Genomic DNA, 13,674 nt, shown 5'->3' with positions numbered 1-13,674 from the left:
TTGAGCAGGTTTTTCCCCCTATGGTTTAGAAGGGAAAAAAGACAATGCCATGTTTGGATTGGTATCCCAAGTCTAATTAATTAGTTTGATATGCAATGCTAGAAATCGAAAGATTAAGAGTGGTTCTTCCAACAATTGTTGTTTTGTTGGGGAATCTAAGAGTGCTAGAGAGCTAAAATTGAGCAAATTTGTATGGAAATTTCACTTTTTTGCGCTCCGTTTCGAAAGGGATATGTGTGTGGTGTATATTAAAGACACTATATGCAAAGACACGAAATGTTCCAATTGGAATTCCAAATTTTCTGTCAATGTCATTCCAATCGAGCAGGAGACCTGTCAAACGTGCTTTAAAGCATTGCTCGTCGGCATCATCGTCATGATTGGATGATCATCATCGACAACAACAATCATCACACTTCGTATCTTTGCTTATAGTATCTTTAGTGTATATGAGTGTGATTGTTTATTATATTATAGAACATTCTTGCCGTTTTGTTATCTGAAAACTAAATTGTTATCACTATATTTTGTTAGAAGTTATTCATACTTAAAATTTACCTGAAATAAAATGTTATTTAAAAAAATGTACACCAAACTTAGATTTTGGAATGTACATAATAGGCCTTTTCATGTGACAGATCCGTGCATGCATTTGTTTACAAAGCTTGAACAACAGCTGCTAACACGAACGTGTCATCTTCATAGAAGAACTGTCAAACGCCCGAACTAAAGACACTATATGCAAAGACACGAAATGTTCAAATTGGAATTCCAAATTTGCTGTCAATGTCATTCCAATCGAGCAGGAGACCTGTCAAACGCACTTTAAAAGCATTGCTCGACAGCATCATCGTCATCACGCGACAATCATCATCAATAGCAACAATCATCAGATTTCGTGTCTTTAGCATACAGTGTCTTTAGTTAATGACTGCGCGCAAGTCAAGCGTAGTTTTTGAAACTGGCTAAAACCATAATAAGATATTTTTATTTAATTTTTTTTCGCTAGTTAACGAGTGAATCGTGACGAAAAAAATACCTGATTAATTATTGAGATTTATATTGCTTCTACGACAGCTTTTGAACCTATTTTGGCTCAAATTTCTCATATCTCCAATTTGTTGAACAAGTACCTTTTCAAAAATTACGCGATATTCCAGCAAAACAAACGTGCGTGGAATTCTGTCAGTTGACGCCGCTGCTGCGATCCAATGAGAGTATATTACAGGTGGGGAAGAAGAAGAGATGGCTATGTATTAGTAAGTGAGTAAAAATGTAAACACAAATAGTGACGTCACTATTTGACACTCGTTCTTATGGGAGCTCGCTTTGCTTGTAGTAGTGGCATGTTTTGCACCAGACACGGATCTCACGCACACGAAGCGTCTCTTCCCCACCTTTATTAGACTCTCATTGGCTGCGATCAGCTGTTCTGAAACGTCTCGTAAAATGGCTTTTGTTCCCAGTTGACAGCCAGCTTACTCCCCTGTTCGCAGCACGGTGTCACGAACACTAATGCAAATCTACTGGTTGAAAATATGCCCATTTGATTTTGCTGGAAACAGCTGATCTTTGTTTACTATTTTCAACCAGTAACTCAAGTGGTGTTCGTGTAATGCAGCGTGTACGTACACGCAACACTACTAAAAGCAGAAACCACACCTCATTAGAGGCACACCGTGCACTAAAATGCAAAAACGGCAAAAACAGAAAAGTTGTTTTGTTGACAGACTGACTGGTGTGATCAACGTATCTAAATACCCAAGGTAAGAGATTCCCGCAAATGTCAAAAATGAGACTCACCAACACATCTGCGTTAGTTATGAAAAGTTGGTGTTTTTACACTAAAATGTCATTATTTCAGCAAAGTTTGTAAAGTTTTAGTAGTTTGGATGTTTCTAAATGCTGAAAAAATATGTTTAGAACCAATTAAAAAAAAAATTGTTACCGATTTTCAAATGGCGATATTTCCTGTTTTATTGCATGGAAGTTACTTTTAATCCAGTAAGATGCAATTAAATAATTGCTTCTATGATGAGAGTGCTTAATTTCTTAAGAAAGTTTGCTAAATAGTGATGCGCCCATACAAATCAGTGCAAACTTCATAACTATTTTTTACTTTTTTCTTTTTCTCACTAATCCGTGAATATTAGCGGGAATCTCTTACCTTGGTATTTAGATACTTTGTGGTGTGATAAAGTCGATCATTTCCATTCTTTATTTAGTTGTTGCTGAAGTTGTAAATTGACGCTGCCTAGTAAATAATACATTATAAAATGGAATACCTCCCGTGTGAAGTAATTGAAATAGCACAATATCAATTGCAAGGAATTAAGATGTTTCATTTATTTTTCAGATGATAGAAAACATATTTTCATTTCTGGCTTATGACGAACATCTGCGAGCCACAGAAGTATGCAGCCGTTGGAAGGACATCTTCGAAACACGTGTTATATATAATACTTTGCTGACGATTACAAATAAGAATCGCGAAGGACAGGATCAAAACTGTTTAAACTATGCAGTTCGAAAGCTAGCAAAAAGCACGCGAACGTACCGCGATCTGAAATTAGCCGATATTGATTTTGCCATCATCGAACGAAGCACCGAAATTCAGTTTTCCGTCATGATTGCAAATATTGGGATAAATATCGTAAATTTGATCCTGCAGGATTGTCGACTAACGTACGGAAAACTGCTTATGATTGTTCAGCTATTGAAACATGTACAAACTATACGCATTGATAATTGTAGTATATTTCACGATTCCATGCCTGTGCCTGAGTTTATGGCAATTGTCGAAAACATTCAAAAAGTAGAAATTTGCGACGTTGAAACTGAAGATGACTCTTCGTTAGCTAACTTTTTGATTAGAAGTAATTCGGCGAACATTATTTTGCAAATGAACTATTCCTGCATAGAACCTAAAGTCGAATTGATCGAAAATTATGCAAGCAGGTTAAAGCAGTTGGCATGCGTGTATAATGAAACACGCACCATTCGAAGGATACTTGGATCTGCTGGTTTAGCTCTCGAGTCCCTGAAGTTGCATAGGAATCCCAGCGCTGCAATGCATTTCCTCACGTATCGGGAAACAATAGCGACTCAAACGAACCTGCGGGAGCTGATTATAACCATGCCAATTTCCCTGCGTATTTTAGCCGACATTTCACGCAATCTGAGCTCCTTGGAATTTTTGAAAGCCAAAATTGACGACTACGAGACTGACGAATCAATTCCTTTCAAATGGCCAAAACTTAAGGTAAGAACAATGGACTGGAGTTCGTTATGTGGGCTGAACCGGTATTTTGATAAATATTTTTATCTGTCACTAAAAATTCAAAATTTTTTGAAGGTGAGAGGGAGACAAAAGTCAAAATTAGTTTTGTATAAGCCTTATTTGGAAAATAAAAAAATTACGATTTTAATGGATACCTATTAGACAACTTGAAAATCATTGTTTTTACAAAAAAAAATATTGTCGGCCCTCATTCCGCTTGCTAGGAGTGAGTTATGAGATAGACTTGCAATAAAATAAATTAATTTTTTGTTGAGTGACCAGGTGGAGCTGCAGGACAGCTAATAGCAAAGCCTGGATCCTCTCCCAACTTTCCCCTTACTAGGACCAATACTCACGATGGACTAGACGATGTCGTCAACTTGAGCAAAGTGTGTAGTAGTATTGGGTCGTAGTAGTTTTTTTTAAAATACTGTGTTTTATCTATTCCCATCCCCATCGAAACTAGTGTTTTGACCGAATGGAAGCTACAAAGATGAATTGATAATTGGACAATATTTCAATAATCGAAAATCTCCGTGGTCACTGGACAACATTCAGAGATAAAAGAGTATGTCTATGTTAACGCCTTCAAAGTACTATTCCTGAGAAATATTACAAAGAAGAGCAAAAAAATATGTCATAGCTAATTTTAAAAGATTTGATATTTCTGAAAATTATTCGGAGACAGCTTACCAGAGCTAGCGTTTTTAGCCGATATGGGCAACTAGTTTTTCTGCCAGCTTCTGCAAACAAGTATCAAATAATATCCTACGTTACTTTATAATTTCAATTCAATTCAATTTAGTTTATTTCAATTCTTATCCTATTACATATTGTTGCCTTTAGTTACGCACTGAGATGGATTGCCCTGACAGCAGCGATTTGAGCTACATTTTGGGTTTTAGAAATTAAAGTCGCTTATTTTTAATTATTCTTGAAGAAAGGAAAAAATTGAAAAAAAACCTTCGTAATTGCGATAGGAGGGGACAGTCTAAAAGCAAAGGGTTATGCGAGGTTCTGCATCCGAGGATGAATTTGGGGAGAAGCAGATGAAACCAATCTTCGATCAATTCGATTTCAGCTTGTTGGTGTAGATCGTCAGTGGGGTGCAAGAATTCCAGGCTCATTATCATTTTAAGAAATCGATTCTGTTTTCGTTGAATTTTCATGCGATGGGTTTGAGCGCAAGTGTGCCACGCTTGGAAGGCGTATGTTAGTTTAGGTCGGAAAACTGTTTTATACAAGAGCAGCTTCGTTCGTATATCGAGCGCCGATCGACGATTGACCATGGGATACAATGTTTTTGTGAGTTTGTCGCACTTTTTCAGACTGTTCGAGATATGCTGAGAAAAGTTCATGTTTTGGTCAAGCGTAGCACCAAGGTATTGCTCAGCTTCGGACCAGGCAATTGACTGTCCGTTAGCTCTAATTTCACGTTGAGGTAGGTTTCTTGGACTGCGCTTCCTGGTGAAGAAGATGGCCTGGATTTTGTTGGGGTTAATCCTAATTTTCCACTGCTGCTGGTACGATTCAAGGGCCTGTTGAGCTTGTTGCAATTTGTCCACGACAACTGTTGGGTCTCGATGGGATACAACAAAGCCGGTGTCATCAGCAAACAGGTAGTACTGGACGTTGTCGATCATCACCAAGTCCGCTGTGAATATGTTGTACAGGATCGGGCTGAGTACTGCTCCTTGAGGCACCCCGAAGGGGATCTGTTTACGGTCCGAGACTTCTTCATCCACAGCTACGTGGAACGAACGTTCCTTGAGAAAAGAACGTACAATTTTCATAGTAGACATGGGAAAATTGCCCTGCACCATTTTGTGGAGAATGGCTTCCTGCCATACAGAGTCGTACGCCTTTTCCACGTCAAGGAGGATCATTCCAGACGATTTGCCTTGAGTGAAATTCGAACGAACTTGTTTTACTAGTCTTACCAATCGATGACAAGTAGAATGTCCCTTCTTGAAACCGAATTGCTGGTTCGGGATAATACTGGCAGTGCTCAGGTGCGCTTCGATGCGATATAGGATGAACCTTTCCAGTAGCTTACTTAGACAGGAAAGAAGACTAATCGGCCGATAGTTGGATGGGAGCGTCGCATCTTTATTAGGCTTGGGGATGGCAATCACAACGGCGTGCTTCCAGCGAGAGGGGAAATAGTTACTTTATAATGCATTCTGAAAATTATTTCAAGCTGATTACCAATAGTGTCAATAACCGATGTTGGTCATTGACAGCACCAGCATCATCCCCAAATAACTCTCATATTAGTGTTAGATAACACTTTTTGAGCTTCCATTCGATGTTGTAAATCAGTCAAAATATAGTCTGTGTCAAATTGTGTTATTAATTCCGCTAGTCGTCTTCTGCATATCTGTGATCATCTCAGTCCGAAGTATTCTTATATCCACCGTTACCCCATTAGATTGTCAACCGTCCTAAGTCCTAAAGAAACATGTAACTAAATTTCTGATGTTTTTTTTTTGGTCAGTGTTATATTACCGTCTAGGATATAAAAACAAAAAAGTTCAGTCAGCTGATCTTTGTATCAAAAATAAAAAGGATTATTTGTCAACTTTTATATATTTATCCCTACAAAACCTTTAAAAATAAGAAAAAATCAACAGTTTAATCTTTACCTAATCAGTCCATAATTTTCTACTAGTAATGAATTTGATTGTTCACATAACCTAAATTGTAAGGCTGTTAATCAACTTATCCTAGCGTCCCCTGTCCTGTGTACTTTCGAATTCAAGTAACGCAGAGACCTCCCCTACCCACTCTTGCGTTACGTTAAATTTAACAATTAGGGTAACGGTCGAATTTTGAACCCCTAGAGGACATTATTTTGAACTTAAGCTAAAATCAAACATATTCAGAGGTTGTTACGAACAATGATGATGTTGGTATGACCGTAAAAGCCTCCACTGTCCGTCGAAAATACCCACAAGGTCATTTCTGACTGACAATTTGATGAAAATAATTGATTTTAGAAGCATCAGTTTTCACTATTTTGAACATCCCAATTTATTTTGGACCCTCTTAAGTATATATTTTGGACACCCGGTGTTTAAACCCATTTGAAACTATTTTCGAAGAATCTGCCACTTGGATATGCTGGATCACATCCAAATTAATTGATTGACAAAGGATGATTAGACGAACTTAGCGATTTTAATGCGCTAGAATGATAAAAGTTTTTGTTTACATCTGCTAGTTTTCCCAGCACCACTTTCTCTTTTCGTAAGCAAGCCGCGACGTGCGAGTGTGAGTGGATGACGAGATTAACAAAAAACAATTTCAAGGCAAATAATGATATTTCCAATGAGGAAATGATTGCTGCTCGTGCAGAACAATCTTATTTAGCGAATGATTCTAAAAATTTTCGGTGTCTATTCATAAAAGCCATGAATATATGATGATATGACCCAGAGGGGGTCCAAAATATATGGGGGTCCAAATTATATTGGTTACCCTATGGGGCACGTTCGGTATAGTACTAGATTTGTAGTAATGAGCTGAATTTTTGTATGGTGAGAAGGTCAATTCTCCGTTTCTGCAATGAAATGGTGCAAAAAGCGTGGGTATTATGATTCCTGGCTTAATTTGATGCTGTTTGAGCCTGCTGTTGGGTCTCCAGATAGCCTACCCGAGCAGGGAATGAGAACTAATTGAAAACAAATTGAGTTATTTAGATATCACGAATTTTGATAACAAAGTGAGTTTTCATTTTGTATGACTTAAGTGTTAACATAACAAAAATGATAACAAAATAATGTACTGAAATATCTAATTGAAAACAGAATGAGTTCTCATTGATAACAAATTGATATCTCATTTTGTTATCCACATTTTGCGACTTGATATCATACGTAGTTCTCAGGGAATTTTCAAATCTATAGGGTAATAACTAAAAATTATTAACAAATTTAGTATTCATTTTGATATTTTATTAGGCATTAATTTACATGAATAAGTAAAAAATTAAATGAGATTTTATTTTAAGGACAAGGTATTTCGAGTACATAGCTCAAAACTTCTAGAGCACCGTTTTTTAGAACCGTTGAACGGATTTGGAAGAAAATGCATCACGCTAATTGTTCAGTGGTTGTTAACAGCGTGATGCATTTTAATCCAAATCCGTTCAACGATTCTAAAAAACGGTGCTCTAGAATTTTTGAGCAATGTACTCCAAACACCTTGTCCTTAAATTCAGGAGAATCTCGTGATTGAAAACTTGTTTTGTTTGATACGATATTATCAGAATAATACCCCTATTACCCCTTATAAGGCAGTGGCAACTATATTGCCACATACTGTTTTTATTTATTTTTTTGTTTTATAACAATTTATTTCGAACTTTCGGTTTACGCAAAATTGAGATTACTAACAACGCCCGGTATTTTTTTTTGGTACTAAACAAAGCTTAAACAACAATTTGGGAGCTCAAAAATGGCTAAATATGACCGCGTGAAGAAATTTAGCTCAAACTTATTGTAAAACTGTCGATTTAGTAAATATTTAAATTATGGGTTGACATGAGCTGAACTACACAGTTTATATTATGGGGTAAGCCCTAATCCACCCTAAAATCTCTTTTTCAGCTTTTTGATGAAGTCAAAAGAAGAAAAGTACCCTAAACGGGCAGTGGCAAGAATATTGCCACCAAGATTTTTAGAGTTTCTTTCAAACGAAAATTGTTTTGTACATGTAATCATATATATAATAATTTCCATAATAGTATGCGTTGACAACTCTTCTAGTTTTCACGGCCTTATAAAGGATTAATGGCGTAGTAGGGTAACCAATATAATTTGGACCCCTTGGGTCGTATTATCACAACTTACACAGGTTTAATGATGAGATGACGGAAATTTCCTTATTTGCCTTGAAATTAATTTTTGCCAATCTCGTCATCCGTGCAAATGTCGCATCATGTTTACAAAAAGAAATTGCGGTGCTGAGGAAACTTGCAGATGTAAACAAAACGTTTATAATTCTAGCGCATTAAATTCCCAAAGTTCGTCTAATCAGCCTTTGTCAATCAAGTAATTAGGATGTGATACAGCATATTCAAGCGACAAATTCTTCCAAAATAGTTTCAAACGAGTTTAAACACCGGGTGTCCAAAATATATACTGAAGAGGGTCCAAGATATATTGGGGTGTCCAAAACAGTGAAAACTGATGATTCAAAAATCAGTTACTTTCATCAAATATTCAGCCAGAAATGACCTTTTGGGTATTTTTACCGGACAGTGGAGGCTTTTACGAACATACTAACATCATCATTATGTGTAAATACCCTCTGAATCTGTTCGATTTTAACTAAAATTCAAACTAATGACCTCTAGGGGTCCAAAATTCATCCGTTACCCTATTATCGATTGTAACATAAACATTTCATCAACAGTCATTTCTAACTTGGAGGTTACACGAAGAAAAGTTGTATGGAAATCGGATATGATATCCTCATAGATATGCAGCATAACTATACCATGATTCAATTAAAAGATTATGGATGATGTACATTGAAGTGACAAAGAAAAGTGAATTTTAAGTCAATGGACAACTGCACGTAATATTTTTGTATGATTATATTTCATCTTTTCCTTCTGATTATATTATGCACTGCAGTAAAACAAATGTGGGAGATGTTCACGACATCCCAGAGGACTCCAATTAAATGACATCGAGCAACGAATTGAGTCGCATTCGACTTCTCAGCTCTTTCTCTCGTTACTCGGGGAAAAATGATGGCATTGAAAAATAAGGCATCCGATTGGAAAAAATATTTTACTACATTAATTCTATCGGGTTTGGCATAGTCATAGTCTTTTGGCATAATGGCAAAATGGAGAAATCTGGCATAATAGTCGTTTGGCAAAATGGCCGTTTGGCATAACAATAAGTGAAATGACATTTATCATGTTCAAGTATGATAAATATCTGTGTTATTTTCAAAACTGTATCAAACATCACGAGATTCGTCATTTTGATGCGGAGCTACAATGAATCCTTTTTCACGCGAGAAAACTCCAACTTATTTGTCTTCAATTCAGAATTATGCCAAACGACCTAAAGTGTGAGAACATTTTGAGTACTGTGGAACTCTCGTTATTTCCTTACAAAGTACGAATGGTGCAGTTGTTACGGGTAATAAATAATCACCCTGTAGTTCAAATTTCAAAATATTTGGCAATATGTTTAGATTGAAATAACTGATATAGGGGAACACTTGTATTCTTGGCAGTTTTGTTTTTTTACAATAGGTAGATTTAACAAATATTTTGTGAATATAATAAATGTTAATAAAGTATATTAAATAGGTTGTCCCAAAAATTGCACATGGTCAAAAAGCTTGGGGGCTCACCCTGCAAATGATAACTAAGGGTGTTAGAAACAAACTTTTGTATGACGGCAACTTTCAGAAATGACGTTTAGAGGTCGCCCCGGCGAGATTTTTGAAAAACGGCCATTTTTCGTAATAAATTTCATACAAATATTTTTTACCGTACAAAAATTGGCAATACCCACTATTTTTATATTTTTTACAGATTGGTATGGATCCAAACTTTTTGAGAAAAATAGTTAACGACATGTTTTGCAGGTAACTTTTTGATACTGAATTTTTGAATTTACTGAAATTTGTCATTTTTTGATATACTATGCATTTTACCCATCATAAAAAGTATCTGAATCTAATACTAATTTAAAACAATTTCCATGGGATATTTTATGAGGAAAAACTTTGCCGAAGACAGCATGGCGTTTTTTCTATCCGTTTTAGAGTTATTCACAATTTACTATTTGGTGAAATTTGATTTTTTGGATATTTTTCTAAAAATGTTACATAAGAATTGCCCAAAAACACATATTGCAATTTTTTTGAATGATTAGACTACTGTGCAAATATTTTTTGCGCAGTGATTATTTGCACAGCTCACTAAACTCCTGCGCTACCTCACGGTTACCTCGACAACAAGTTTTTTCCTCATTGTTTTTATTTTGTATTCAAATGTTTGATGAGATCTATCGTTTTGGTCAATGTCATCTGGACTGAACAGGCCCGGTTGAGATAAAACCGGCAACGAAAGAACCGACCGGTTCCAAGATTCCGGGTCTAGGGAATCGACAGGAATGTTTAGTGAATCAGTAAGGGCAAACATATGGAGTTACCGAAGACCAGAAACAATCTGAGAGTCAAGGAGCTGCTGGTTAATTGAGGAGGATGGTGCCGATTTATTTGGTCGAGTATGGGATAGCTAGGAGAAACGCTGGATGTACTGTAATAAGGTGGAAACAAAAGTAGCCATTTCTTAAAAAAAACCGCTGTGGGCTGGCTAGCATTGGCTAAATGTGGGAAAAGCCGGCCAATTAATTAAATATGAGGAAAATGCGAGTACTGAGAGTATTCCTTATTGAAAATAACTCTACTGCACGGGACTTAGGAATTGTCTTCCTTGAGCAGGAACTAACTAGTTCATCCGGTATATGAAATCAACGTCCTTGGCATCCCGCATGACACAATTCGATCCTGGCTAGTTTGGAAAGCCAGCGCATCTCTCTTTGCACAAAGCATTTTTTAGCTACCAGTTCGCACCTTCTGTGTTATTGTAGACCTCGCCTGGGATTGGCGTCTCACTTCTGTGAATGAAATGTCAAATATTTTCAAGCATATGCCTACTGATATTAGTGAGTGTGCAATTTTCATCTCACTTAATATAAATTGCACTAGAGTCTAGAAATTCATGCAATCGTCAATACAAAGTAAAAAATCACGTATGCTCAACAAGTTTTTGTCTTGATTGTGTTATGGAATTATGGTGTCAACATATTTGATTTTTTTTTGTTATTCAATCCCTTCATATAGAAATTAACTAGCAAAGATTTCTTAAAAAACTAGATATCTTGACAAGCTTCGTACTGCCCATTGATTTTTTAAAGATATTTTCCACAAAATGTTGAGCCATATTTTCGCGTTTATCTTACTTTCCTGTCGAAATTCTCAATTATTTTTCTCCGTGTAGAAAGTCCTGAACCAGTGAAACAGCCCAGGAAACAGTGGCAAAGTGAATAAAGGCGAATACGTTGATCCATACCAAATTCAAATCGCGATTATGAAAATCTTACGTAAGAATAGCAATTTTTAGATACTAAGTTCCAATTCAAGACATTCTAAAAAGCAGAGCATGTCTTTTTTTACATTTACTTACTTGAACTATCTTATCAACACCGAGGCAAATTGAAACGGGATGAACCAGTGAGTTAACGTAATGTTATCGAAGGTTAAGTGCCCCACACAATGCATACGTTTGCGTGTGCGTGACAGTAGTTTGACACATTTCCCATGGGAAAACTGTCAAAAAAACGCAAACCTCGACGGAACGGACGCTATGTGTTCCAGGCTTTAGAACAATTTGACTACCATAACACATACACGGCATACAATAAGACAAGGTAGGCTATTATTGGTAAACAACAGTTTTGGACGTAAACAAGTGATGTCATTTTTTACGTCCTATATGTTGATCAAAATGATAGGGACTACTTGAACGTTTTATTCATATCTTTGAACAATTTGAACAACATCATTGAAACCCAAAACAAGCATGTTTTGCGGAATGTATCACCTTTTAAATGATATGGAAATGTGCCATGCGTTCGATTGTGTATTATGCTCGTATAAACCATTGTCAGTACATAACCGTTAAAAATGCCATGGCCTACTGAGGCATCTAAAAATGGTACCTAATGATAAAGTTTATCGCTAGTAGGTACCTTTCTATATCAAAGAAAATGGATTTGTCAACTGAAACCAAAATTCAATAAATGATGCCACCATAATTCCTAAACACAATGAAGACAAAAACTTGTCGAGTATACGTGATTTTTTACTTTGTATGTGTTTTTGGGCAGTTCTTTTGTGATTAAAAAAAATACCTAAAAATCAAAATTTCACCAAATAGTAAATCGTGAATAACTCTAAAACGGATAGAAAAAACGCAATGCTGTCTTCGGCAAAGTTTTTCCTCATAAAATTTCCTATCTGTTCAAATAAATTGTTTTAAATTAGCATTAGGTTCAGATACTTTTTATGATGGGTAAAATGCACAGTATATCAAAAAATGACAAATTTTAGTAAATTCAAAAATTCAGTATTAAAAAGTAACCTGCAAAACATGTCGTTAATTATTTTTCCCAGGTAGTTTGGATCCATATCAAGCTGTAAAAAATATAAAAATACTGGGTATTGCCAACTTTTGTACGGTAAAAAATATTTGTATGAAATTTATTACGAAAAATGGCCATTTTTCAAAAATCTCGCCGGGGCGACCTCTAAACGTCTTTTCTGAAAGTTGCCGTCATACAAAAGTTTGTTTCTAACACCCTTAGCTATCATTTGCAGGGTGAGCCCCCAAGCTTTTCGACCATGTGCAATTTTGGGACAACCTAATATTAAACCTATTTTGGATTTTTGAAATCAAATCTTGTTATCTATGAGATTTGAAATGATAACAAAATGATATCTCAATTTGATATTAAATAAAAACAATTTGGACCGAAAACTTGGTTTGATTTCATTTTGTTATCAAGAACAAAATGAGTTATCAATTTGTTATAGGTTTGTTCTCATTCCCTGCTCGGATAGTGGTTAAGGCTATGGATCGCCAATCCGATTCCCGTTCCGGTCGGGAAAATTTTCTTGACTCCCTGGGCATAGTGTATCATTGTACTTGCCTCACAATATACAAATTCATGCAATGGCAGGCAAAAAAGCCCTTCAATTATTAACTGTTTTTTTTTTATAGAATGAGAAAATCTGCAACAGATACCCAAGAGGTGGTTCCTCGGGTGATGTGGGGATCGACCCACTAAAAACTCATTCTCTCTCTTCCTTACCTTCGCGGTACGCCCGTTAGGGATGACTTCGAGAAGGGGGGGGACCGTACATGAGTACACTCTAATAGTAGGCGTTCCACCAGCTACCGCCTTAAGTTGTTCACTCTCCCCTGGAGGCTCGGGTCCTGGCTAGTACTTAGACTACCGTTGAACTCAAGCTCCTGGATGGGGAAGGGGGGCCATCTCAACTAGCTGTTGTTCGGCTCGCCATTTACTCTGTAGTTCAAGTACGATTCGAGAAACCGTGGAAGTAACGGAGTCCCACTTGTCCGCCCCCATACACATCCTTTCAACAATGTTGTCAGGCGTGATATCTCTACCGCATACCTCCTGCATACTCGACCTTTGCTCCACGAAACGTGGACATTCAAAGAGCACATGCTCCGCGGTCTCGTCGCAGTCTGCACACTCCGAACATGCGGGGGAGCCTGCGTGTCCGAATCTGTGCAGATACCACCTAAAGCACCCATGGCCTGACAGAAATTG

At 36.7% G+C, this 13,674-nt stretch overlaps 1 protein-coding gene across 2 annotated transcripts in view; it reads left to right on the top strand.

Moving 5' to 3' along the window:
• The first annotated feature begins 1,490 nt into the window (after window positions 1-1,490).
• Window positions 1,491-13,674, top strand: part of LOC134291221 (uncharacterized) — a 181,152-nt gene continuing 168,968 nt past the window's right edge. For both annotated transcript variants that reach the window (XM_062858719.1, XM_062858718.1), the window contains exons 1-3: window positions 1,491-1,745; window positions 2,197-2,297; window positions 2,357-3,262. In XM_062858719.1, the coding sequence (XP_062714703.1) occupies window positions 2,277-2,297; window positions 2,357-3,262 (927 nt within the window). In that variant the 5' untranslated portion in view covers window positions 1,491-1,745; window positions 2,197-2,276. The remainder of the gene's footprint in view (window positions 1,746-2,196; window positions 2,298-2,356; window positions 3,263-13,674) is intronic.

The sequence above is a fragment of the Aedes albopictus genome, chromosome 3 (genome assembly GCF_035046485.1).
Source record: "Aedes albopictus strain Foshan chromosome 3, AalbF5, whole genome shotgun sequence".
Taxonomy (NCBI): Eukaryota; Metazoa; Arthropoda; class Insecta; order Diptera; family Culicidae; genus Aedes; species Aedes albopictus.
The sequence above is the reverse complement of the archived record's forward strand: the minus strand, read 5'-3'. Positions and strand labels throughout refer to the sequence as shown.